The sequence below is a fragment of the Seriola aureovittata genome, chromosome 7, assembly GCF_021018895.1.
Source record: "Seriola aureovittata isolate HTS-2021-v1 ecotype China chromosome 7, ASM2101889v1, whole genome shotgun sequence".
Lineage (NCBI taxonomy): Eukaryota > Metazoa > Chordata > Actinopteri > Carangiformes > Carangidae > Seriola > Seriola aureovittata.
The window spans coordinates 12,130,253-12,156,790 of record NC_079370.1 but is presented as its reverse complement, the minus strand read 5'-3'; the positions used below and the strand labels follow the sequence as shown (position 1 = coordinate 12,156,790).

The following is a 26,538-nucleotide window of genomic DNA, read 5'->3' as shown; positions in this document are numbered from 1 at the left end:
AGTAAAGATGTCTTTACTTTCAAGGTTTGAATAAAATGAAATATATCTGATCCATTGTGCGTAAGAGCCGAGGAGCAAGCTTCCTTTTTAAATACCGCACCTAAAGTGGTTGTACAACAAAACCAGGTAAACTCTTATTCCTTTGTTCTCAGTCTTTGTTGTGGCAACAACAAATCACAACGACTGAAAGAGACTGTCGGGAACACTTCATGCATTTGTTTCGTTGGTGCAGAAGACAAAAAACGAGCTCTGCATCTTTAACCAAGCTTTGGTATTGACATGTTTTTTTGTTTTGGTGGGGTAGTTGGAGCGATGACCTCACTATGTCACGTCTTCTCGAACAGTTTGGACAGCTCCTCGTTCCACTTGTCAATACTTTTCTCTAATCTCCCTGCAACCCGGGCGCTGCTTTCTCAGGCCAAACTCCCTCCATCCAGGTGTCTATTTGTTTCATTTCCTCTTTTCACATCACATTTAAACGTTGTGTTCATCTCTGTATTTCCAGTGAACCAAATACTGATTATGTAAGGAAGTGAGGAGGTGCTGGTGCTGGAAGTTATATCTTGGCAAAAATCTTTCTGGTACCTGGGCTCAAGTTGAATACCTGCCACCTCCTTTGGCACCTTAACCCCCCATCTCCCCAACTTCACTGCTCTACTGCGCCTAGATAAAGAAAATTCAGACTCCGAATATAGGAGCAACACTGATGTCAGGCCTGTGGATGCATGCATGTGTCACTCAACATGACATCAGCTAGTTTCTCTAAATCTTCATCACAAACACGTGAGTCATCGGGTGCGTTCACTGCCACGGCTAACGAGATTCCCCTCATTAAATCCTTTAAGTGGTAATCTTTATGGGAGAGTTGGGGACAGTGAGGAGAGCAGAAGAAGAAGAAGAAGCAGAGCCTGAAACCTGGAACAGCAAATAGTCTTCTCTCTTCTTGTGGAGAGTCGTTTGCTGTTTCCTCTTTTTTTCTCTGGTTTGTTTTAAAGCTTTAGGGGATTGTCTGGTAGCGGTGGAGGCCATCTGGCTGGAGCTTTATCAGGATTTTGTGCTGCGAGCCTCTGGCCAACCGTGGCCACCTGCATGCGTAAGAAAAGTGTGACCATGCTAAGTTAATTTTGTCTGTGGATAAATACTGACCAATCACTTTTTGTCATTTCCATCTTTCTCTTTTAGTACTTCCCTTTCGTCTAGATGACAAACTCTTAATTTATGTATCTAACCTTTGAACGCATGGGTGTGTGAGGCAGGAGTGTGTTTACTAAGTCCATGTGTCTGAGCCTTGTCTGATTGCTGTCCTTGTCCTTGGCAGGTCTCAACCTGAGTTATTGCTGCCACAGGACGTGAGACTGTGTGTGTCCTGAGCCAGTCCTGTCAGAGCAACACAACATGCGCACAGGAGAAAACCATTATATATTCACTCATCATCTGTCAAAGAAGTAAGGGTGTGGTCGGTACATCCTGTCCTGAGAGCTCAGGTGCATCATGGAGCCTGTGGTGAGAGTGAAAAAGTCGCTGAGGAAGCCCATCAGGAAGCTGACCAGCTGCGTGTCGGGGATGAGGGAACGGAAGTTGTGCGCCAAACCCAGGAATAAATGGGTCAGAGGTCGGGGAGGCAGAGGAGGATGCAAGAGATTTGGGAGGACTCCTCCACTCCGAACTGCACATCCCAAAGACCCGTCAGTCATTCGCTCGTACCAGGCAGACCTGGAGAAGGAGAGGCAAGTGAACACTGTGTATAATGTAGAAACACAACATGCATGTGGTGGAGGAAAATACTCCATACCCTACTGTAATAACACCTCATACCCTACTGTAATAACACCTCATACCCTACTGTAATAACACCTCATACTGTAATAGCACCTCATACTGTAATAACACTTCATTACTAAGTCCTGCAGTGAAAATGTTACTTAAGTATAAATGCCTGAGTATTATTTGCATGATGATGTTATAATAATAATAATGCATTGATGTGTAAACATCATGTTAGAGTTGTAGCTTGTCAAGATGAAGCTAAATTTAACTATTTTATTAAACTATGTTCTCTTTCATCTGTAACAATTCATTATATTTTATTAGGTAATCAGATTCTTCATATGTAAAATCTTGTATTGTAAAAAATATATGAAATAACTTTTAATTATAGCTGTTAGATAAATTATGAATGTAAATTTGTGTCATTATGAAATGTTGTGAAATAGTAAAGTAAAATACAGGTACCACAGTAATAGAATTAGCTACTTTCCACCAATGAAAACATGTGTATTCACAGCAGTTCTGCTTTTTGTAACATATTGTGAACATGTGCAGTTTGATAATTGGTGAAAGTGAAAACCGATTTTTCTTTGCATATGAAACAAAGTTGAACCTAAGAAAGAAAATACTGCAGATGAAGGAAAAAAAAAAAGAACAGAAATTTTCTTTTCTTTGCGGCACTTTGTGCTTCGAGTGCATGTGGTTTTCAAAAGTGCCACTTTTATATTGGCACTGTCTGTAGCTGCCTCAAGATGCTTTCATTAGAGGAGGCAGCTAAAATGAACTGAGCTAATCCAAGTCACCTCTGCCGTCACAGAGATGAGCTTTAATTGAATTCTGTCTGCAGTGTGTCAAATGTATTTGTGTTTGTCTGCTGTGTTTACAGAAAGCAGCGGGAAGCGATGAACGCGCAGAAGAATGCTCAGAGAGCAACTATGAGAGCTCAGTTCAGGAGAAAATACCATCTGTCTGAGGTCTGTGGAAGTGTTTAAATTACAACGACAAATAAACAGGAGATACGTTTTTATGTTTTTACTCCAGTAAAACAGGACATCGGTGGAACCATTTATGTAACATATTTGAATGGATGTTCAATGAAAGTTATTGGTACCAGATTCTTATATTCATTACCTCCTTTCAAAATAAATTAAAATAATGCACACACAAATCAACTTGTAACTGTCCGGCAAACTTCAATGCCGTTTTCACCATACAACATATGGTGCTATAGAAACTTCACTTAATTGTCATTTAACTACTATGACTTTGAAAGCCTACTGGTCAAACCTTCAGAAACAGAATAATAGGCCTGCACTTTAAAGGTCTCTCTGTATTTGGTATCCATGTTCTACGAGTAATGTAGACAAACAAAGAGCAAATTTAGATCGTCAAGTTCTCATTTTTTGTGTTGCTCAGCCCTTCGAGCCTCTTCCTCTTCCATTTTTCCCTCATGATTTAGAACCCGAAGGACACAAACCACCTGAGGTCTTTTGGCGGGAAGTTGTCGCTCCCCCACGAGCTGTCGAAGATCATTCATCCTGAAGCCAAAACCAAGGACGACGGCTTCGACCTGCTGAGCGCCTTTCAAGGCCTGACCTTCGGCACAGTGGTGCTCACAGGGAGGAAACACAGCAAGACGCTCACTCCTAAACCAGCAAGTAGGGACTCTTGTAAAGTCATGTGATCAATATGTGATCACAGGGACAATTGGTCCACCGGCTTCTGACTGTGTTGTTTCAGGGAAGCAGCAGGGGAAACAGACTCATACATGACTGTTGCTCAAACACAAACTGTGCTTTTAGATCTCACATCAACAGTCGTGCACACATTCAGTCTGGTCGTGCCTGCTGGCTCTGTGAAACCATGTTGTTCAGACTTTCCTTTGATGCTTATTGTTGTCTTTTATGTAGCAATAATAATATGTAACTGCCAGGCAACTTGATTTTTCCTATAAAACATTTAATTATGTTAAAAAAGTTGATGCTTCCTGTTAATTATGATCGCTGCATAACATTAATTCACCGGTCAGTGAGAGTTACTGCACAAGTGATGTAGTACAGTGAAACTTCACTGTAAGTCGTCCTGTTTTAGTTTACAGTATAAACATTCAATAAATAGTTTAGACAGTGAATCACAATGTGGTAAAATACAGTTCATTAATAAATAAATGCGTACACCTACATCCTAGTGTGTACTGCTTATAAATGCTCTATAGTGGGGCTTAAAGTATTATTGGTGAGGTTATTTTTTTTTAACACTGTCTGATACTGTAATAATGTAAAACACTGCATTACCCACGAGAGGTATTGCATTGTGGGCCAATATGTAACACGTCCTACAGCTTTATTGGTAACAGTGATTATGAGGTTTTAACATGATCTTTTAAAGGTTTGATCATATTTTCACCCAATTTAGAATATCGTTTCTTTTATTAGCCTTATACTAAGTTATTATTTTATCATAATGTTATTTATCACATAATCAGATGTTACAAGCTGAACAGTGAAAATCTTGTCATGGTGATTGGTGGTAGTTGTTAAATGATAGATGCTACTGTAGCTAGTTTCTACTTACAGGGCTGTTGCAGCTCTCTAAATGATATCGATCCAACTGGGATCTATACACAAGTAAGGAACCTCAGGGGAACACGTTCACATTTCAACACACACTGACACAAGTCATGAAGTAGATTTTATGTACTCATTTTGTATTAATGATTAAGATTGAGAAAATTGTTGAAGAAAATGTTTGTTGTTTCTTTGTAAATACTCTCAGACCTGTATCACATTTATTTGTGTGAGCCAAACTGTATCTGTATTGTGTACGAGCCAAATTTTAAGAAATTAGTTTCTTGTAATGACGACTTTGTTTGCACTGAGCTGCTTTGTAAGTAGTCTAATGCTGCCTAGTGAAAGGATTTTATACAACATGAAGCAGAATCCAAAGATTCCCCAGAACAAACCAACACGTAGATACTTAGATCTTTGTATTTCTTGATTTTTTTAGCTGTGACCGAAACTTGTATTAAAGACTTCTTCGGCCAGCTGGACTCTCTCTTTTTTGGCCTTTATGAATTTGTGTGTCTTTTGGATCAGTCTGACATTCAGGCTCTGTTGTGCTTCTCTTGAACTCTGAAACTCAGATTCGTAAATCATCACCTCCTATCAGTTCATTAGAGTGACAGAACACATTCAAGGATATGAGGTTGGGGTGGGAGGAGGGAAATAATCATCCCTCCAGAGACGACGACAACAAGGGCTGTCACAACTCTGCATGAGGCCGATGGACACATTTCGTCTGGACCATGAGGAGCATGTCCATCCGAGTGACTGGGTGTACCAGAGCACAGGGCACCTGTGGGTCCAGAAATGTGTTTTTTGGTGTTGCACCACAAAACGGTCTATGTATGACTACAGCAGGGACTGTGGTAGATGGGAAGCTGAAGGGAAGAAACGGAGCTCAGGACACCAGAGTTAGAAAGAGAGGTGTGGATGGACGGGTGCGCAGCTTTGAGGAGATCCCACACACAGGGAAGAACGGCTGGGTCAACCTGCTGAAGTTCTGGAGAGAAGGTTGTTTCAAGCAGCTCCACAAACACATGGAGAGGACCTTCAACGCCCTTGGCCCCATCTACAGGTAGTGGGAAGAGAGAGGGATAGTATTGTATTTGTAAAAAAAAACAAGGATGCATATTGACAGTAGTTGATCACCTTCAGTGCGGCAATGATGCCAGAATAACAAGACAGAGGGTTGATCATTAATAATGCATGTGAGTTTGCACCATGGCCTTTCTTTCTCTGTGTGTGTGTGTGTGTGTGTGTGTGTGTGTGTGTGTGTGTATGTGTATGTGTGTGTGAAGGGAGCATGTGGGCACACACGGGAGTGTGAACATCATGTTGCCGTCAGACATCGGGGAGCTGTTTCGCTCGGAGGGCCTGCACCCGCAACGGATGACCCTGCAGCCCTGGGCCACACATCGTGAGACACGCCAGCACAGCAAGGGGGTCTTCCTCAAGTCAGTACCACATCTGTGTATATGCATGTGTAGTTCTCATGTGCTGATGAAATAAATCTGTTTAAACAGTCACACTGTGGGGGCTTACCTCCCTTCTGGGTACAAAATACAAGTCTTGTTAAAGTAAGTATGTAAAGTTTAGGGTTATGACTTGATTTGAGATGAAGTTTAGAGTTAATGTTTGGGTTAGGTATGAAGTGGTTATGGTTAAGGTTAGGACAAGTCTCCAAATAATGATTGTATGAATGTAAGTCAATACATTGCTCTCACTGTGTCCTTTTATATCGTACAACTGGGTAGTTGCCATATCCAGACCTTTAGTCCTGAGTATCGGAAAAGCTGCAAAAAACTCTGGATGTCCATCACGTGACCAATAGAATCATTTCTTTTGACCCTCGCCAAATGGTAAATCCACAAAATCAGATACATTTTACACATAAAATTTGCTCTGAACCTTTGAAATTTGGGGATTCTGAATAAATGAGGTGGTAGGTTGTGTTACAGTAAAACTGAAACAGTTACAGACAATTTGGCGCTCTCACAGTCACCATACGTAAACAAGCAGCTGTTGCTGGGAGTAGCTTTTAAACACAAGTAATAATTACCTCTCTTGTGCGGAGGTTCCCCCTTCAAATACTGTTTCATGTACCGTTGTCCATTGGGCCCAGAAGCAGGGGCCCAAGGAAGCAGGGAGCCTCTGGACACAGAATGATTGCAAGAGAAAGCAAAATGCCTACGAATGTGTAGTTTGTCGTTTTCAGTCTGGGCATCTTCTATTTAGGGAGGGTTCAGTGGCTTTTTACATGTCACGCTTAGGGTTAGGTTATGGTCAAGCATCACAGAAATAAAGATAAAGTTGGGTTGAGGTTAAGAATCACAGTAGAAACTTGTTGCAGTTCGGGGTTTGTTATTCTGGGACACAGACTTTGACAAAACACCTGTACTTTAGGAATATTTCAGTAGCGCAACAGCACATCTGCTTGAGATATGAGTTTTCTTTCCAACACACATTCTCTGCTTCACAGTGACTGAGCAGAAGTGAAACGGGTCGATTTTAACGCCTCGCTGCAAATCCTCTCTCCACAGGAACGGTGAGGAGTGGAGAGCCGACCGTCTACTGCTCAACAAGGAGGTGATGATGACTGCGGCCGTAAAGCGTTTTCTCCCTCTCCTTGATGAGGTGGCGAGGGATTTCTGTCAAATGCTGCAGGCGAGAGTCGAGAGGGAGGGAAGAGGAGAGAAGGGGAACCGCAGTCTGACCATCGATCCCAGTCCTGATCTCTTCCGCTTCGCGCTGGAAGGTCGGAGGTCATCATCCCCAGTGATTTGTGACCTGTGGTTTCCTTGTGTATTTTTCTAAACATGTGATTGTGCAGATAGAGTGCACATGAATTCCTGTTTTATTTACATTGAGGCCACAAAAGTCTCTCTCTTTTTCTATCTAGGAGGAGTGAGAGTAGAGAGTTGTAAAAGGATGGTGGTCCAGTGGGATGTTTTCTTTTCAGCCAGCAATGATTGACCTCCAAGTCCTCAGGGAGAGGAGAGTATGGATTAATGTCAGCTCCCTCCTTTGACAGGCTTTCATTCAGCCTGACTATCAGCTCTTTTGGTTGAGTCACAATTGCTGACGCATTCTGTGACACCTTCTCACGTCAGAGACATTACACAATCTGTGGGAACATCATCTTTTTGAAATGTTCAAAAAACTTCCCCTTAATGTCTCACCTGATTCTGCTTTTCTGGTTTCATTTTTCTCACCTTAACATATCATAGATGTAGGAGGTCAAGGAGAACATGCACCTTTTAAAAATAGAAACACCGACAAAGATGATCAAAGCTCCTGCATTCTTTCACCAGGTCTGCTCCTTTCATGTGCCTATCTGCAACATACCACATTCACAAGTGCGAATGCTTGTGTGACTCACACTTGTGTGCATCTGTTTGTACATGAGAGTGAAGTGGGGGAGAGTTGATGACTTTGAGTCATACTGCTCTGCTCATAATGGACCACAGCACACCATGCCAGGTGCTAAGCCTGGGTAGGAATAGACTGGCAAGAAACTTCATTACAGTCACTGATGTGTAGTTAATATCACACAAGCATGTCTGGTAGGTGATGGACGTCTAGGTGTGGGAGAGACAAAACTGACTCTCAAATGGAGAATTTGTTCTTGCTGTCACTGAAAGAAATGTCTTTGTCTTTTTGAAGAAAAAAATGCCTTTTTTTGGACTTTATTTAGTGCTTTCTGCAGGAGATTCATAAACTATACTAAATCATGATACAGTATGTTCAACCCACAGGTCCATGTAATCAATGAAAGTTTAAAATTTAAAGCATGAAAATGTGAGTCTGGAGGTTTTATGATTCATTTCTTTTGTGAATGTTTGTTTCAGTTTGTTAGCTCACCCTGAAACAAACCCATACACCCCCACCCTCCCTCCTTATAGCCAGTTGCCATGTGCTCTACGGGGAGCGTATCGGCCTCTTCTCCTCATCTCCCTCCCTGGAGTCTCAGAAGTTCATCTGGGCCGTGGAGCAAATGCTGGCAACCACCCCTCCTCTGCTCTACCTGCCCCATCGCCTCCTGCTCCGCATCGGCGCTACCCTGTGGACTCAGCACGCCACTGCATGGGACCACATCTTCAGTCATGGTAGAGAGAGCTTTATTGATTGGACATCTAATGCAGGAATAATGGACCATTTGGTCTACATTTCTGGCTGATCTAACTCTCTTTAATCGATATATTCCTCCTTCATTACTCCCATCTCACCTGACTCTATCATCCTGACTTATGTTTATTCCAGCGGATGCCAGGATCCAGAGGGGGTACCAGCGCCTGTCATCCTCCCAGGGTCAAGAGTCTAAGCCTGGGGAAGCTGGAGGCCGTTACACTGGGGTTCTGGGCCAACTCATGGAGAAAGGCCAGTTATCTTTGGATCTCATCAAAGCCAACATCACTGAGCTCATGGCTGGAGGGGTCGACACGGTGTGTATATGTGTTTGTGTGCCTGATTGTCTTCCCCGGCTTACGTTTGCATACCTCACCCTGACTGTTCCTGTGTGACCGCTCATTCTCTGCAGACAGCGGTGCCCCTGCAGTTTGCTCTGTTTGAGTTGGGCCGCAACCCAGAGGTGCAGGAGAAGGTGAGGCAGCAGGTGAGAACATCGTGGGCACAGGCCGGTGGTGACCCTCAGAAAGCCCTGCAGGGGGCGCCACTACTGAAAGGCGCAATCAAGGAGATTCTCAGGTACGTAAAACTCAAGACCTGTTTGTGGGCCCCCTGGGAATTTGTTCTCTGTTGACCACCTACATACACCCACACCCACATGTCTGCATTGTGCATGTACCCTGTTGCCTCCACGTTCCTATCACGTACACAGGGCACAGCAGACTATGAATGGCACCTTCATCGTAAACCCAGAAACCAACCAGTGATCACATCCTGGAGTATTGTTTAACCCCAGGTTTTTCTTTATCTGTGAATCCACAGGTGGTAGGCAGCATTACGTGCACTGATTGAACGGTTGGGAATGCATCTCTCTATGTGGTTATTTAATTAAAAACAACTTTATTTAGAAACATGTGCCACGTAAGCAAAATATAAAATAAGATAATGAATTTGACAAAACATTTCAAGCTTTCTCCAGACCTTTCAGCCCCCTTCATTAGCAGATGGAGTTTGCTCAATTGTCATGGAGATAGTTGACATGTGAACTTAGTATGAGGCTTTTTTCATGTCACTTTTAGGACTTCTCATCTGTGCTCGGTTAAAATTCAAGCATGAAAGTGCTCTCGACCTTGTAAATAGTATCTTAAGAAAGCAATTCCAACTCAAGGCAGGTAGTTGTCCAGTAGATAATCCAACCTTGCATTTGCAGTCTCACAAAACAGACACATAACCTAATCTAACCATGACCCGCTCCAAAGTGATGCCCTTTGGGTACATTTTGAGTAAAGTCTGCAAGCTACATTTACACGCGCCTTTCCTTTAACCTGAAGCACAAACGCCACCTGCGAGTTCAAATCAGACGTAACCTGAGGTGAGGGTTGATTCAGATCAATAGAGCATGAAAAACATCATGCGCTGAGCTTTTGGCGCAGCTGTCTGAAAGTCTGTTTCCATCCATTGCATTCCAAGTGTTTTCATCAACAGGTGCACTCCTCAAACACCTGAAATTAGAATTGATTACCGGTAATCCTGAGTTTGTGTTGAGAACTGAGTGGGAGGTCAAAGGTATTCTGTTTGTGTGTGTGTGTGCGTGCGTGCCTGTGTGTGTGTGTGTTTTGGGTTGTGTCAGGTTATACCCGGTGGGAATTACAGTGCAGCGGATGCCAGTCAAAGATATTGTTCTTCAGAATTACCACGTCCCTGCTGGGGTGAGTAACAGACTTTCTCTTTGAAATCCTCCCTTAAACTCAAATCGTCCACAGCTGACTTACTGTCTTATTGACGGAGATCAACTCTCCCCTCAGACGATGGTCCACGTGTGTCTTTACCCCCTGGGGAGGAGTGCAGAGGTGTTTGAGGATCCACAACGCTTTGACCCCGGCCGGTGGGGCAGCGGCAGAGAGGCAGGCCAAAGAGGAGAGGGGTCAGGGTTTCGCTCCCTGTCGTTTGGGTTTGGGGCGAGGCAGTGTGTCGGGAGGAGGATTGCTGAGAACGAGATGCAGCTCTTGCTCATGCATGTGAGTGACAGCAGGCAGGAGAAGGAGGAAAGAGCAGGAAACAAGTGGGAGGATCAGAGGAAAGGGTGTGATGCAAAAGGAAAGAAATGAGTTGGAAAGGCCTGTGTTGACTTATAAGGAAGGACAGACTGAAAGACTTTTACTGAAGTAAAAGTTCAGACAAATTTCCAGCTAAATTTGAAAATCAAAGCTTGTTTTATTGAAAACAAACACTTGTTACTGATATAATAATAGGAAATATATTATTGAGGTAATCAGCATGTAAGCAGCATTTTACCGTTGTAAGTGGTTGAGGTGGAGCTACTTTTTTACTAATTTTTTACTAATTCCAAAGAGCCACAAGATAAGATATTAAAAGGAAAGGAAAAGGACTGTAGGACCAAAATCCAATTATAAACTGCTTACTAACATTTTTTGCTCTGGTGTCAACGAATAGTATTAACTATACACTGCTTTATTATGAGGGGTCTCAAGCCAAAATGGCTGGGAACCACTGGTTTGATCTTTAAATGTAAATGTACTATTATGTAAATGTTTAATCTGTAAAGTAATTATCACGTGAATGTGTCAGATAAATGTAGTGAAGTAAAAGGGAGAATATCTGACTCAGAAATGTGGTGGAGCAGAAGCATCAGGCAGCCAAATACGGAAATACACACTCAAACTACAAGTATCACAAAATTATACTTACAGGACTACAGTAAATGTACTCACATTTAATCCACTGCTGCTGAGCATAACATAACTGCTCCTTCTCTTCCTCTCTGCCCCCCCCAACTCCCTGTCTAGATCCTGCTGAGCTTCCACATCAGCGTGTCTTCCACGGAGGACATCAAAACCACATACACCCTCATCCTCCAGCCTGAAACTCCACCAAGGATCACTTTCAGCAAGCTCTGACACACACACACACACACACACACACACACACACACACACACACACACACACACACACACACACACACACACACACAGACTTGACATGTTAAATCACATAATATAGCCTTAGCTGTGTTAACCTAGCAACAAAATTTCTGATGACAATCAGTGAAGTTTTTTTCTTTTTTGCTTCCCCGTGCTCTTTATATTCAGTCCAAGAATTCATCATGCTGACTAATAAAAGTACCATCTCCTCCTCCTGTTGTCTTCATTGTGGCTGAGCGTTCAAAAGCAGCATTAACACTGCTGTCCACCAGATGGCGCTAAAATCCACACAAATCTATTCATTAACATTGGTGTCGGTTGTCCCTCCTCACCAGTCAGTCTTGACCCGCTTCACGCATCCAACAGGTTTGTCATTCCCTTCCTAAACATCTAAACTTTGCAGCTTTACTTTACACTGTGTCTGCACTGTGTAGGCCCATTAACTGTCCTTCTGCATGCAGCGTAGCAGCACTTGTTTTTGTACCTTGCTGTGAGGCAACAGTGTTTTTCATATCAGACTGTTTATTTTTTGGCTGAAAATCTCTCCTGCTGTTTTTTCCCCCCCTGTCACCCCGCCAGATATTGATCACTCCTGCTTTTTCCTTTTTTTCTGTTGTTTACTGACGAGCTTTGGTGGAAGATTTTTATTTCCTCCCAATGCAGGGAACCCACTTCCAGGATAAGATGAAGCGCTCATGTAAAAGTCAAATGTGATTAGGTTTTGATATCAATACTGCAACGTGTCTCGTGTATTCTCATATTTTAATGTTTAAATTGTTGCACATTTAAGCTGAATATCATGTTATTGCACTTTGGTCTCCATGCGTAAAACTGACCTTTACTCCAGACTGGTAATTAAGTACAGTGCTATTATATTATACTAGGTGTGTGCTTTACAGATCACAGGGCTGCAGGGTCAATTTTCTCTAACTCAGGAACAAAGGTCTGTTTGTCCTTTGGCTAACGATTTACACCCTCTGTCAACCCGGGTTCATACGTGACTGTGCATAGATACAACTCTGCAGAGTGCAGCTCTGTTTCTAGAGACCAACAAGAAACTTTGAGTAAAGTGTGTCAGTGAGGGGAAGACACATCATCTCTACGTGACACCTCATGTCAAAGTCTCATACTTATGTAACACAAGCCATTATCCCTCCGCAGTTCTCCAGCACAGGAAGTGTTTTCCACTAAAACAGCAACATGCTGCAGTGGGTGAATTCAAGACGTGGAGGGCAGCAAAGTAGTGATACAGGAAATTAATCAGGAGTTCACAACCCTTCTGACAAGCATATTACATAAAGTAATATTTTATCCTAACTTAGAAAGGTAACACTGGAGTATGTTACTCACAGTATAAGATGTAACTAATTGCTTTTAATTAATAGTTAATAAGGCCTTAGAATAAACGTTTGGGTTGCCAGGTTGTGGCTGGTATTAATACTCCAACATTATGAAACTCACTTAGTCTTTTTAGCTCTTTAATATATCATGTATATTATTCCAATTAACTGTCAGACCTTCTGGAAACTAATTTATTCATATTATTCATTACTGCTTACTTGAATTATTGTAAGAAATCTTTATGAATCGCTTACTAACATTTATATTATGAGGTGAATTACTTTTGCTTTTGGCCTATTAGAAAGTGAGAAGCCTTTTATGAATGACTCAACAGTCGGGGCTCTTTAACAACCAGGCAACCCAAGAGTAGTTCTACTTAAGGCTTTTAGCTGACAATATTAACTTATTTTCCATTAATAAAGACATTAGTTACAACCAATAAACCACTTATAAAAAGTGCACAATTAGATAGTGATACCAGTAAAAAAGAGGGAAGACTTCAGCTGACTTTGTGCAGACTTTCTTAATAATAATAATAATAATAATAATAACAATAACAAGAATACACTTTATTTATAGAACACGTTTCATGTAGCTTGAAGTGCTTTACAAGAAAAAATATTAAGATAGAATGACAAATGCTTAAAGACAGGACACATTAAAGCTGTAAAAGACAATAAAGCACCAAAGAGCATAGAGAGATACAGACGATGATACTGGCAGTAAAAAGAACTGATGCTGCATAGCTACAGAAAGCTGCCTCACCGTACTTTTAGCATCTATATAAACACTGTGGAAAAAGAGAGACCGGGATGGAAATCACTAATTTCCCTCCTGAAATTCCCCAAAGGTCCTGTATTTGTCCCTAGACCCAAGTTCTGGTTACACTGACATATCAGCTAATTTGGCTGCAGTTCCTCAAACACTAATGATTAAGCAACTGATTGTTTAGTCTAAGAATGTCGATCAACTGTTAAACAATTAGGTCTTTATCAACTAATTGTTTAAGCACAATACAGAAAAGGGTGGAAAGTAGTGCAGAGATATTCAGTCCCTGGTTTGAGACTAATAGTGTGTCAGTTTGAGGTCAGCGTTAGGATTACATAATCTGCAGCAGTGCGGCTGAAAGACAAGTGTACTGTAGTGCCCCCTGATAGTTTAGTGTCATTACTGGTCTATTGACATAAAGGTTTTTTTTTCCATTTTTAGCTTCCCCATGGCCCAGTCAGGCTTGTCCACCTACACTAACTCAACATAATCACCCGTCTGCTGCGAGCAATGGAGTCACTCCAAATGGTGTGAGTGGGAGGAGAGATGAGGGGGCAGCAGAGGGGTCAGGGGGTAAAAATGAATGAAAGAGGCTGAACTAGGCTTGTTCAGGTAACACAAGACTCTGAGAATAACTGGTGCAACAAGTGAGCACAGGGAAGAATAAAGACAGAGGAGGAAATCTAGAAAAATTACAGAACAAAATCCAAGAAACCCTAGAATAAACCGATACAGGAGGAGGAACAGTCGATTTGCATATAATGGAAGCTTTAACCAGAGTCGGTAAGTGAACCGAACATTTTTTGTTCATACTTTGTGTATGCAGGAGCTTTGTGCGAGGTTAATTAGGTGTATCAGTGGCTAATTATTTGTCACTTTACAACAGCAGTGACTAGGCAATATGAGATTATTCCATCATATACTGTGCATTACTCATTTGCCCCTTTTTAACTACCAGGTCAGATAATGTCTGATGATGTCCTCCTGTGTGGTTTGTCTTTTGAACTTCAGTGCAGACAGTGCAGACATAAATGTGCCCTCTTATGTCGGGTTCACTGATCAACCAAACACACACACACACACACACACACACACAGACACACACACTGACCTACGTTCATGTCAGAATGTGACCCACTGCAAACAGGTCATTCCTGGAATATTGTGGCCACACCCATCACCTGGTTCACCTTTCTTATCAGTCGTAAAGGCCGTGCATTGACTGATATTTTCCAACATCTGTGTCTTTGACCTAAAGTCTGCGTTATTTATAGTCAGCCTTCCAGTAACAGGTACCTGTATGTAAGTGCATGATATTGTGTGTGTATCTGTGTGTGTGCGTGTGTGTTTCCATGTATACACTCTGGGATGTGTCAGAGGAGGATCTCAGTGGGACATGTAATGATGTGTGCAGCAGTGCGGCAGAACTGGGTCACAGGGAGGTGGAAATAGAGAGAAAACGACACGAAGAGAAAGAGGGAGAAAACACTGACAGGATAAAGGAGCTGTGCATGTTCACACTATCCTGCAAAAACCTCCAGTCACAATTTTCATCAGGGAGTTTCCTATTGACCCCTTCAAGTTTTGCCCCTCTCAGTTTTTGTCTGCAAAGGGCTTTGGAAAAAGTAGCCACAAATTTAAATCTAGTGTCATGACGTACATTTGTGACATTGGTTAACAAGCTTCCTTAACAGGGTAAAAAATAACAGATTACCAACGAATCAACCAAAAATATCCCTTTTTTCTTCTCCCTGTCCAGATTCCTCCTTTCTTCACCTCGCCTTTCTTTCTTCCTCTCCTCCTCTTCCTCCCCTCCTCTCCCCCTTCTTTGTCCTCACCTCTTGACTCCTGTCGTGCAGTTAGCACCGACCTTGTCTGTCAGGCTCTCCTCTCTCGTCCCCTGTGCAGAAATTGCAGGCTTGACTGACTGTGACATCCTTGAAAATGGATGTGATTGTACTGGCTCAAAGTCCTCAGCCAGGTACCACAATTCTTTGCATGAGAGACGTGCAGGTTGTACAAGGAGAGTGAATGTCGGACCAAATAAATGCTTATGTTAAATGCTAGAGGAGCAACAGGCAACAGTTTCCCTAACCTTAGCCATAACAACCTTGTAAGTTAGTAATATGTCATTGTGTTTACAGCTTTGCTGAGTTGCCCCCAAGTGACAAAAAAAAATAAATCAATTAATAGTTTAACAGTCATTACCTAAAAATTGGTCACCTATCATATGAGAACTGTTTTTGTTTTTCAATGATAATTCCATGTTTCTCTCGCTTGTCCGTTCATCTGTCTCTTGTTCATGGAGAGTCTGTTGCCACTGAGGGTTTCAGGTTGGAGGAGAACATGTAGCTCCTACACAAACAGACTGGGCAACAACAAAAACACAGTCAAATCAGTCTTCTTTCAGTTTGAGTGTCTTTTCGGAGAATGCAAGATGTCTCAGTTTTCCTTAATTAATTTGCCAGTTGAGAGGGTGATAATATTTTATTAAACTATGTGGAATCTGAATCTTGTCTGGATCTGTTTAGTTGTCTGTAAAATGACCAGCCTTATATTAAAGGATTGCAGGTGTGGAGAACCCCTGTTTTGCTTTGTTCAAATGTCAGTATAAAACCTTTAACATTACATTTCCTGCATATGTGACATTAATAGCATTAATAGTCTGTTGTGTTATTACCAAATACAGTATATTACCAACTTGGATGCTGAATGTTAGGCTGTAAGTCTTCATGATCCCTCCATGTTGTAGTTAATGTCAGGTCAATGTGTGGTGTGTTTTTGTGCCTTTGTGTGCAAACACTCTATACGTTTCCTCTGCTCTGAGTGCACATTTAAAATCTGTTGTGATTAGCCGCCATTCTAATCTTTGTTCTTCCCGCCTAACAGATAGAAGAGGTGTTGTTCTCTTTCTTCAATCATTAACAAAGAAATTACACTTCTTTTTCTGTTCAAGGTGTTTAGTCAATTAGTGCTCGCAGGTGGAGTTGGCAGTAGATTTTCCCTGACTGTCTTCACCCCGCTGACAACATTTCTCTGTCACTATAGCTTGTATCAGGCGCTACTCAGAGGTGATGACACTGCCGGACTCTTTCATCCAACGCCAGCAGCTGGACGCCAGCATGGCTGACACGTTCCTGGAGCATCTCTGTCTGCTGGACATCGACCAGGAGCCAATCACAGCGCGCAACACCAGCATAATCTGCACCATCGGTGAGTGTGACAACCAGTCGCAGACAGTGAGTCTCAGTTTCAAGTTTGTTTTCTGGCAACTGTTATATGTCATCGCTGGCTGGCTCCCTGTCAGACAGCCAGCTCCTGTGTGCTGGGTGTGTTGGCAGGGTCTGATTCTTGGCTGTGTTGCTTTTCAGCTCTTGCTGCTTTTTCTTCTGGCCAGAAAAAAAGAGAAAATAATTAGAAAGAAGTGCAATATACAAATAGCTTCTTAGTTCTCCAGAGCTGTGACTCCCCAGATTGTGGCTGTGATTCACTAATAGTCATTTTCATCATTGATTAATCTGCCAATGTCAATTTCTTGGCTCATTGGCCCATTTCAATTTTCCTGGTCCAAAGTGACATTTTTAAATTCCTTGTTTTGTTTTATTATCAGTCTAACAACTAAAGATATTCATCTTTCTCTCAGGAAACAAAGAAAAGAGGCAAATCGTCATATTTGAGCTTTTACCAGGAAATATTTGCCGTTTTTGCTTGAAAAATGACTTGAACAATTATCAAAATCGTTCATTCCTTGTCAATAGACCTATTGTTTCAGCTCAGGTTTAATGTAAAATGTCCTTTCTCTTAATGCTCTTCCTTTCAGGTCCTGCATCCCGATCAATCCCCAAACTCCAGGAGATGGTCAAAGCAGGGATGAATATTGCTCGTCTGAATTTCTCTCATGGCTCACATGAGGTATGTAGCTGCACTTTATGTTTGCATCTGTGTAGACCTTTCTCACAATTACAGAACTTACACCCACATGGTTTGGTCTGTCATTCAGTCATGCATCTATTCTGTCTATGTCTGTCCCCCCACTTTTGTCTGTCAGTACCACGGTGAAACCATCAAAAACGTCAGAGAGGCAGTGGAGACGATTACCCCTGACCCTTTGTATTACCGGCCGGTTGCCATCGCCTTGGATACGAAGGGTCCAGAGATCCGCACTGGATTAGTGAAAGGGGTGAGAGTGTTATGCTTCATGCATTAAACGGTCTAAACTTAATCAACCAGTCACATGCAGTCAGGTGTGAGAGAAAAAATATGTCGACTGCTTTACGCAGTGAACACCTATTCTTTTTAAACTGAGTCGTTGGCGTGTCCTCATTTTCTTTTTCATCATCATCTGATTGTGTTGTTCTTTGTGATGCTGTTGTGTACGTCTGCTTTGCTGAACAAATGACTCCAAGCTGTTTGAAACCTCTTCATGCCTTGATTATCTTACAAAATGCTCTGCATGACGTGCGGGCTGCACAATCTTGCTTGTTGTGTCTCCTCTGAAGTCTGTTTAGTGACTTAATCGGAAGATAGAATTACTAACGCATGTGTTATACATAAATGTATATTTGTAATCCTACAATGCATTTTTACCAGTTAATTTCTTTGTCATACATTAACATGAACAATGCTGGTTCATGTTTATGTAATTGACAGGAAGAATGACAGATTCACAAGTACACATAAGCAGTCATTTTAAATCCAAAAATGAAGCAGCAACACTAGAGCTCAACAAATGTTTTAAGCAAGGCAGGTGACATATTTCTGTGACAGTTATTACCTCATACAGCACAAAATCTGTCACGTTATCATCATCACTGGCACTCAAAATGAATTACCAGAACTGTTCAGCCACAAACACTGTAAAACACATGCTGGTTGTCGGAGGTTAAGAGTGGCATAAGTCAAACAGGCAGTGGTTAGAGTTGGATCAAACAGGTTTCAGTCTGGCTCAGATGTAGGTTGTGGTTTTGCAGCAGCAAACAGAGAAAGATTCTCTCTCAGTATGAGAAGGTCAATATTTATCTTCATTGTTTTTATTTTTTGCATTAGCTCCATGTTTGCCAATAGAGACACATCAATTTTCTATTCCAGGGTTGGCATATTGTAATTCTGACATGCCAGTGGAGAAAATATTCATTTTTGAGTAAGAGCAGAACATGAATTACAGTTCTTCTTTTTTCTAAACATTTGAGGGACACACTGAGTTTGTTGGTCCTTATGCTCATGGTGAATAATATACAGGACAGTGTATATGTCTGTGTAGACCCCCTGCAGCAAACACAGGGGCTTGGGAAAAAACTCCTCACTGATTGCACCTACAGAGAGGATTTCCTTGAAACAGATTTCCTTGAAACAACTAGTGATGACGCATACATGATAACACCTTCCATAGGTCTGTGAAGAACAGTGTGTTGACAGAAAAATGCTATTTAATGAAGTGCTTATCTTAGAAATGACCCTGTCCCTCAAGTGAACCTTTGCCTTTAAAAATGTGTTGATAATATAGAGATGATAATGGTGTTTGATTAAAGGCAGCATTAATTTCTTTCCAATGAGTGTCTGTCTGTGATAGTTTGTTCTATATGTGTGTGTTCGAACAGAAAGTGGAGGAGGAGGTGGAGCTGGAAAAGGGCAGCCATGTTCGAGTGGTGACAGCAGAGACCGACAAAGACAAAACTGATGGAAAGATCATCTGGGTGGACTATCCCCACCTGCCCAAAGTCCTCACCAAGGGAGGAAAGATCTACATTGACGATGGCCTCATTGGACTCAAAGTCACAGAAATAGGTAACACACATACCTGTGGAGAACGTACCTCTCATACATCTGGGTTGAAATACTACTTCCTTCCAATTTGCTACAGTTTTGCTTACTTCTTACTTTATATTTGCATGATTTATGTTTCATTGATTTTGCAATCTGAAGAAGTACAAGAATTCTCCAAAAAGAAAATTATCGAGAGAAAAACAAAATGTAATAAAAAAAAAGAAAGAACAGTAAATAGTATGTGCACGGATACATGTACATACCTGAAGACATACTATACATATAATATACATATACACATTGACACAAACATATAAGTGTCCACTTGTCTATCTTCCAATATCACATACTACTTGTCACTTTATTTGCCTTGATTTCTATGTGTCCTATTTGTCCTATGCTGTATTTTGTTGCTGCATTACATTATTATTGGTACTATTGTTGTCTTCAAATGAGCAGTACATTTGGTCACACAATGATTGGCTCTGTCTTTCATTGTGAATGTGATTTTCTTTTCAAAAAGGGAAACCTTTTCTTAGCTGAATAACCCATTCATGATGGATCCCTCAGTGTCTTCTAACCCCCTACCAACATCTGCCTCTGCGCTATTATGCTGGTGCAGATCATATCTGAGGCTCAGCTGTCTGTGATTTACACCAAAATAATAACTTAAAAATATCACACAAACATCATAGACATTCCACTAATAAGTCTTTAACTTTTCCATTATTCTGCATTACTTCCTGCACGATTTTAAATATGTTGATGTTTAAGGTTAGAGTAACCTAGAGTTAAGGCTTTTTCCTGTTCTCAGGTCAGGGTTTTTCTAAATAGTAGATTCTAAATCATACTGACAGATGTTTTTTCCAAACAGCTTGTAGTTGTGATATAACAGGACTGGATCCAAACTTAAAGGGCTATTTTAATTAACCTCTTATTTTCCTCTCCTCGCCCTCTGCAGGCTCTGACTGGGTGGACACAGTGGTAGAGGCCAGCGGGGTGCTCTGCAGTCGCAAAGGCGTCAACCTCCCCGGCTGCGACCTCATCGGCCTGCAGGCAGTCAGCGAGCGAGACGAGGCTGACCTGAGGTTTGGGGTGGCCCAGGGCGTCGATATGGTGTTCGCCAGTTTCATCCGCTCAGCCGAGGATGTCAAGGACGTACGGCGAGTTCTAGGGGCACACGGACGAGAAATCAAAGTGATCAGCAAGGTGGAGAGCCGGCAAGGTGTTCAGAAGTGAGTCACGGAAAAATGCCTCTGAACTTAAACCATCTCGGCGCAGTTATTTTGAGCGATACAGTCGCTGAGGGCAGTGAGTCTTTCATAATGAGGCTGTGACAGGACGTATAAATCCGCCAATCTGCCCCTCCTGTGGACAGCCAGCTGGTAGTAATGGATGGACATATGTCGGCTCTGGATGTTACACATCTATGATAATCAATTTGCGTGGCTGTCTGTGAGTTATGGTTGCCACTTAATGTATCTGACACAATTTATGTAACTGATCTCTCATCTCTATTACTTATCTCTTGCTTTCTCTACTGCTCCCTGGCTTCTGACAATGTTTAACTACTGCTTTAATTTAGATGGGATTTTTTTTTTTATCAGATCATTAAGATTAAATTTTACATGATAATGATGATGTGTATCCACAAGTCCTGCTTTACATCTCTTGCAGCTGTATTTTTTCCTGAATCTGTGTCCTCATCACAGCTTCCTGCCATCACATATGGATTGGGATTCCATTCAGATGATTTAAGATTTAGATCACAATGAAACACTGTCCTCAATATGTTTTCAGGATCCAGAGACAATTCATAAAAATCCTGTTTTTTGCAGATCGAGATTTGAATGTGTTCTTGTTAATGCACAGAAACAAAGTGCTGTTATTGTTTTTGTCCACCCTGCTTCTGCTTTCTGATCCCTGCTCACTCCTGCGTTTGTGCTCTTTTCCTCCTCCCTCTTATTTTAACCCAAACACTCAACCCCCACCCCCACCTTCTACTCTGTCTGTCAGTTTTGAGGAGATCCTAGCTGAGAGCGACGGCGTGATGGTTGCCAGGGGCGACCTGGGGATCGAGATCCCGGCGGAGAAAGTCTTCATCGCTCAGAAGATGATGATTGGGCGCTGCAACTCTGCCGGCAAGCCCGTCATCTGTGCCACACAGGTCAGAGCCGGACACGAACACACACCCACACAGACAAGGATGGAGATGAGTATACAGTGTTAGCCAATGAAATGTCAAACAGTTCAGCGTAAACTAACATTAAATCCTAACAGGAACACATTAACCTTATACTCCTGCATGATGTACTCACACACAGACACACACTCATTTGTCCAATAAATTCATCCTCAAACACACACACATTTCCTCTCTTTCATACCCCTCTCTAGTTACACACACACATGCAGGCACAGTCCTGCAGCCATGTTGAGTCATAGTGCTATATCTTGTTTATGCTACAGCTCTTGACTCAGAGTGACAGCATTATAGCAGGTTTGCTACTCCAGACCTGAGCCCACAAACAACACCCACACACATACACTAATCAGCATTAGTCGCAGCTTCTTAACTACTACAAAAATGGGGTCTCTCATGCAACGCTGCGAGCTATCTCATTTTCCAACTGTCTGCCTTGCTTATTGACTCGTAATACTGAGTCTCCAGCATGCCAATAATGATCTCACAAAGTCATACTCGTCTGCCTCAGTCTAAATGATCTCTCATTTCTCCTCCACTGCTGTCCATCCATCCACAAAGCCATTAGCCCCTCTCCTCGCTCTCTCCCTAACGCCTGTATGTGCCGTGTCACTGTCTCATCTTGGGCAAAAATTACAAAGATACAAAGTGGCTTATTTTTGATGGATTAATTGATCAGATCCTTTTACAGTGCCTGATGGAGACATTTTGTGTCTGGTAAGGAGACTAATGTGAAGTTAATGTATTATGTGTGTGTGTTTGTGCGTGTTTGTAGATGCTGGAGAGCATGGTGGCCCACCCACGGCCAACTAGAGCAGAGGGCAGTGATGTTGCCAACGCCGTGCTGGATGGAGCCGACTGTGTAATGTTATCTGGGGAGACCGCCAAGGGACTGTTTCCTGTGGAGGCAGTCGCAATGATGCATTCGGTGTGTGTTTCTGTGTGCACATGATGTCCATTCTGTTACATCTGACTTAGTGCCCTATGATAACTCCCCCCCCACCACCACCACACACTCATCCTCTGTCTGTGTCTCGCAGATCTGCAGGGAGGCAGAGGCGGCCATTTTCCACCAGCAGCTATTTGAGGAGTTGCGTCGCCTCACTCCTCTCTCCTCTGATCCCACAGAGGTCACAGCCATTGGAGCTGTAGAGTCCTCCTTCAAATCCTGTGCTGGGGCCATCATAGTCCTCACCACCAGTGGCAGGTGTGTATATGAACATGTATCCCCAGACAAGAAAGACAGTATTGGACAATTCTGCCAAACCCCTTAGATTGATACCACTCTCATGTTCAATTGATATGTACCTGATGTTAATAAGTGAGTTTTAGAGTTGCTGGTAGGTGTTTTAGACGGAGCCAGGCTGGCTGTTTCCCCCTGTCTCCTGTCTTTGTGATCAGCTAAGCTAACTTGCTGCTGGCTGTAGCTTCATATGTATTGTTCAGATATGAGTGGTATCGATCTTCTCATCTAACTCTCAGCAACAAAGCAATGTATTTCCTCAGATGTCGTTTTAAGGGAAAGATTGTGGTTATGGCAAACAAACTATGGTTAAGGTATGGTTAGGATTGGGCAACTAAAACACTTGGTTTAATTTAGGGAAAAAAAGGTGAATGTTTCTTCCACATAAAAGGCACATTACTACCTGCTTTGGCACTAAATGTTGGTGCTGGACACAAATTGTAAGGTGCTAAATCGTCCAATTTCATTGTTATTTCTTGGAATAAACTCAAATTCATGCACATGCTGTAGACATTTACTTAGGCCAATTCCTGAAAGTGTTAGACCTGTTAGAACATTACAATTGCAAGTTTCTCTTTTTCACTCTCTACAAACAGAGAGAGCTATTTAAAGGTTGGAGCAACAGATGTTAATCTATCCCAGAGCAGAGCTACAGATTTATTGCAGCACTGTTTTCTGCCTTTGCATCCTCAGGGGTAGAGTTTTGTTGACTATAATGTTTATAGTGCTTTTGTATTTTATGCATTTTTGTGTGTTGTGCTTTGTAAACTAACTCCCCTTCCTGCCACAACAAATATCTCTCCATAAAACGTGCACGCGCACACACACAGACACACACACACACACACACACACACACACACACATATATATATATATATATATATATATATATATATATCCATACAGGTGTACTGCACTATGACATCCTGCCATTGCTCTGTGACATGTATTACACTGCTGAGCAGGTGCAGTTGACTTTGGATCAAGATGGCAAGAAGTCAGTCAAGTCTAAGTGACCTTGAGGTTCGGACAACACAAAAACAGCTCATCTGGCGAGTGTTTCATTAAAAGAGACTCAAGTGACATCTTCATTTTAGTGTATGGGAAAGCATCAGATCAGCGCTCTCCACAACCGGGATAATCTCTACCACGGAGCATTGAAGCTGTTCTGGAAACTCATAGTGTCTCTCTAAGACGCTTGACATTGGATTTTGTCACCCACCCGTGGAAACATCGTTCATGTGTGTCAGCTGTGATAATTTACTTTCCATCCTCATCCCTTTTTCCTCCTTGTCTCTGCAGATCTGCACATCTCCTGTCCAGGTACCGGCCTCGCTGTCCTATCATCGCAGTCACTAGAAGTCCTCAGGTACAGCCCGCTCCTATGAACTGAATTATAAAACTGTCTTTGTGTTGACTAGCAGTGCGTTCGTCCTGCCAGAAACCTGCCTTAATTGTTGATGACTCACACTTTTCAAAAGCGAACATCGTCAGACTGGTCTCACTGACTGAGAATATTTATGAGTGATACTTAACCGGAGTGTAATCCTGTTTTATGGAGCTTTCTACAGAGCTTTCTGTTGTTTTAAAACATGTGTCACAAAAGTAGGCCATGATTACCTGTGATTTTAAAATCATGCGGGGTTAATCTGCATAACCCCCCTTTGCTTTTTGATTTTGTCTAATATCTATTTATTCACTGTGTACAAGTGATAATTTGGGTCTGCGGGTTCTTGTGTTTAGCAAAAATATTGATATATTGAACATGCACAGCAAATTCAAAGGAAGTTTGGCCTTTCTTTCTTGAGAAGCCCTTGTCAGGTAGACATTGCATTTAGACGTTTAAAGTCTTGGATGGAGAGACTGACTGACATTTATCATCATACCTCACAAGTAAGGAAAATAATATCCAAATTTCTAACCCTAACCCTCTTCCTCAGGTCGCCCGTCAGTCCCAGCTGTTAAGGGGAGTGTTTCCTGTCCTCTTCCACCCTCTGCCTGCTCCTGTCTGGGCAGATGATGTAGACAACAGGGTTAATTTTGGCATGAACATAGGTCAGTGTGTGTGGGGGTGTGTGTGTGTGTTGTTTGTCTTATTGCATGCATCCATTAGCATGCTTAGTTGTATGCTATGATACTGTCTTACTCACACTACCTCTCTGTTTGTCTCCACCCGCTTCCACAGGGAAAGCAAGAGGCTTCTTCAAGACAGGTGACATGGTGATTGTGGTGACAGGCTGGATCCCGGGGTCCGGTCACACCAACATTATGAGGGCAGTCAGTGCCGAGTAACAACCTGACCTGACCTGGACTCTAATTCTGACTGACATGCTGACCGGACAGTGGTAGAGCCTCTTTAAGACAGCTCCTATAATGAGAACCACCACCTGAAAATAATAACCACTGTCACTGATGAATTAACAAAACTATGAGAGAATCATCATTGTTATTTAAACTCAGAGATATTGAGCGCCACTGGAACTGGTCTCATGAATGTTGAATTTGTGTATAAGGTGTTTTATTAAAAGTCATGACTCCCTCCAAATAAACCTTAAACCATTCATGTTGTCCTGTTCACATCAGGCCTGAACCTGCACTAATTGAGCCGTCCAGCCTCTTCTTCTAATCTCTCTTATTTAAGTAATACTGGATTGAACATGAATATTGTCTCTTTGCAGGCCATTGTTGAAGCCCATCATTATTTGCAGACTGTATATAATTTGGAGATAAGGCTTTCATTTCTGTCCATAGTCCTGAGCTTATCTCTATGACATTGCAGTTCTTTTGGCTTTTATGAGCAGAGCCGGGAGATGCAGAGACGACGGGTATTGGACTACACCTCCTTTTGTCCACTGAGATGACCCAGATGCCCACATCTGCATACTGTTCTCCCATAAATTTAATTATATCTATTCCTGTGTAGGGCTTACTCATGTCTGATGATCTTTTACGTGACATCCTTGCCTTTCTTCTGCAGGCATCCTTCGTCTTTGTTTTTTCCTTTCCAGCTCTAATGTGCCTTCAGTCCTCCTGCAGTTTATTTCAACCTCTCTCTGCCACTAAAAAACACTTTTACATAGACTGAGCACTGACAATATCTTTGCAGATTTCAAACACATTTAAAGGACTTTTATGTTTATGCTTCCAAATGGGGACTGTTGTTGTAGATTGCTATTATTATTGAGGCATTAATGCATTAATTATGAAGCAATTTAATTTTATACCTGCTGAGATGCTAATTTATATACTAATGCCTGGATTCATTTTTAAAAAATGCACCATATTTAAAATGGTGGTCATATGTTGTGTATATAAAATAAAGTAACTAAATACAGCTGTAAAATGAATGTAGAAAACTATATTTGCCTTGTACATTATTAGAGAGATTGTACTCAGTTACTTTACCTTGATATAATTTATAAGGATGTTCACTTTGTATTCAAGCACAGTCACGATAAATTGTACTAATTGTGTAAAACATGGCTTGCATAGAGCACAACGTTCACGAAGTCATTTTAAATGAACTGCCATCATACATGCCATATATCATTTATCATCCCACAGGTATGAAGCACTCGAGCTTTGTGTACCTCAGGTTTGGACGAGACATCCTTTAATGGACATAATCTGATTGTATTTGTTTGATGTCGTTTTGTATTTGTCACCATTGTTTAAAAAGACTTGTTCTTTGTCCGAGATTTAAATAAAGTTTCAACATCACTCTCTCCAGCATTCACTCCCTCTCTGTATTGGTGATAGAGGATGACGCGCGACCTGTACCTGCGAGGGATGCGTGCGTCTTGCCGGCCGGGCATGCGGCC

The 26,538-nt window shown here is 41.9% G+C and overlaps 3 protein-coding genes across 5 annotated transcripts; all 3 read left to right on the top strand.

Moving 5' to 3' along the window:
• Nucleotides 1–1,491: 1,491 nt before the first annotated feature.
• On the top strand, nucleotides 1,492–4,740 carry LOC130172094 (complexin-3-like). The gene is made up of 3 exons (XM_056380522.1): nucleotides 1,492–1,731; nucleotides 2,658–2,741; nucleotides 3,227–4,740. Exons 1-3 carry the CDS (start codon nucleotides 1,492–1,494, stop codon nucleotides 3,449–3,451), a joined length of 549 nt encoding a protein of 182 aa, XP_056236497.1. The 3' UTR covers nucleotides 3,452–4,740.
• Nucleotides 4,741–5,013: 273 nt separating this feature from the next.
• On the top strand, nucleotides 5,014–11,608 carry LOC130172603 (cytochrome P450 11B, mitochondrial). The gene is made up of 10 exons (XM_056381427.1): nucleotides 5,014–5,403; nucleotides 5,627–5,782; nucleotides 6,869–7,083; nucleotides 8,231–8,434; nucleotides 8,589–8,770; nucleotides 8,866–9,032; nucleotides 10,084–10,162; nucleotides 10,259–10,471; nucleotides 11,261–11,391; nucleotides 11,448–11,608. Exons 1-9 carry the CDS (start codon nucleotides 5,072–5,074, stop codon nucleotides 11,369–11,371), a joined length of 1,659 nt encoding a protein of 552 aa, XP_056237402.1. The 5' UTR covers nucleotides 5,014–5,071; the 3' UTR covers nucleotides 11,372–11,391; nucleotides 11,448–11,608.
• A 61-nt stretch (nucleotides 11,609–11,669) lies between these two features.
• pklr (pyruvate kinase L/R) lies at nucleotides 11,670–26,437 on the top strand. Of its 3 annotated transcripts, none has more exons than XM_056381424.1 (12): nucleotides 11,670–11,763; nucleotides 16,555–16,719; nucleotides 17,327–17,418; nucleotides 17,555–17,686; nucleotides 19,104–19,290; nucleotides 20,231–20,504; nucleotides 21,286–21,436; nucleotides 22,248–22,400; nucleotides 22,513–22,679; nucleotides 24,020–24,086; nucleotides 24,658–24,772; nucleotides 24,903–26,437. In XM_056381424.1, exons 1-12 carry the CDS (start codon nucleotides 11,670–11,672, stop codon nucleotides 25,007–25,009), a joined length of 1,704 nt encoding a protein of 567 aa, XP_056237399.1. In that variant the 3' UTR covers nucleotides 25,010–26,437. The 3 variants fall into 3 exon arrangements, with proteins under 3 accessions (XP_056237399.1, XP_056237401.1, XP_056237400.1); XM_056381426.1 differs by lacking the exon at nucleotides 11,670–11,763 and adding an exon at nucleotides 14,065–14,289; XM_056381425.1 differs by lacking the exon at nucleotides 11,670–11,763 and adding an exon at nucleotides 14,327–15,487.
• The last annotated feature ends 101 nt before the right edge of the window (nucleotides 26,438–26,538 follow it).

What these genes read in the sequence shown, in the direction of transcription:
- LOC130172094 (XM_056380522.1), top strand. Translation starts at nt 1,492, where the DNA reads ATGGAGCCTGTGGTGAGAGTGAAAAAGTCGCTGAGGAAGCCCATCAGG. An exon ending in ACCTGGAGAAGGAGAGGCAA is followed by an intron (nt 1,732 to 2,657) that starts GTGAACACTGTG and finishes GTTTACAGAAAG; the next exon opens with CAGCGGGAAGCGATGAACGC. An exon ending in GAAAATACCATCTGTCTGAG is followed by an intron (nt 2,742 to 3,226) that starts GTCTGTGGAAGT and finishes CTCATGATTTAG; the next exon opens with AACCCGAAGGACACAAACCA.
- LOC130172603 (XM_056381427.1), top strand. Translation starts at nt 5,072, where the DNA reads ATGAGGAGCATGTCCATCCGAGTGACTGGGTGTACCAGAGCACAGGGC. An exon ending in GCAATCAAGGAGATTCTCAG is followed by an intron (nt 9,033 to 10,083) that starts GTACGTAAAACT and finishes GGGTTGTGTCAG; the next exon opens with GTTATACCCGGTGGGAATTA. An exon ending in TGCAGCTCTTGCTCATGCAT is followed by an intron (nt 10,472 to 11,260) that starts GTGAGTGACAGC and finishes CTCCCTGTCTAG; the next exon opens with ATCCTGCTGAGCTTCCACAT.
- pklr (XM_056381424.1), top strand. Translation starts at nt 11,670, where the DNA reads ATGGCGCTAAAATCCACACAAATCTATTCATTAACATTGGTGTCGGTT. An exon ending in GCACTGGATTAGTGAAAGGG is followed by an intron (nt 17,687 to 19,103) that starts GTGAGAGTGTTA and finishes GTGTTCGAACAG; the next exon opens with AAAGTGGAGGAGGAGGTGGA. An exon ending in GTCCTCACCACCAGTGGCAG is followed by an intron (nt 22,680 to 24,019) that starts GTGTGTATATGA and finishes TTGTCTCTGCAG; the next exon opens with ATCTGCACATCTCCTGTCCA.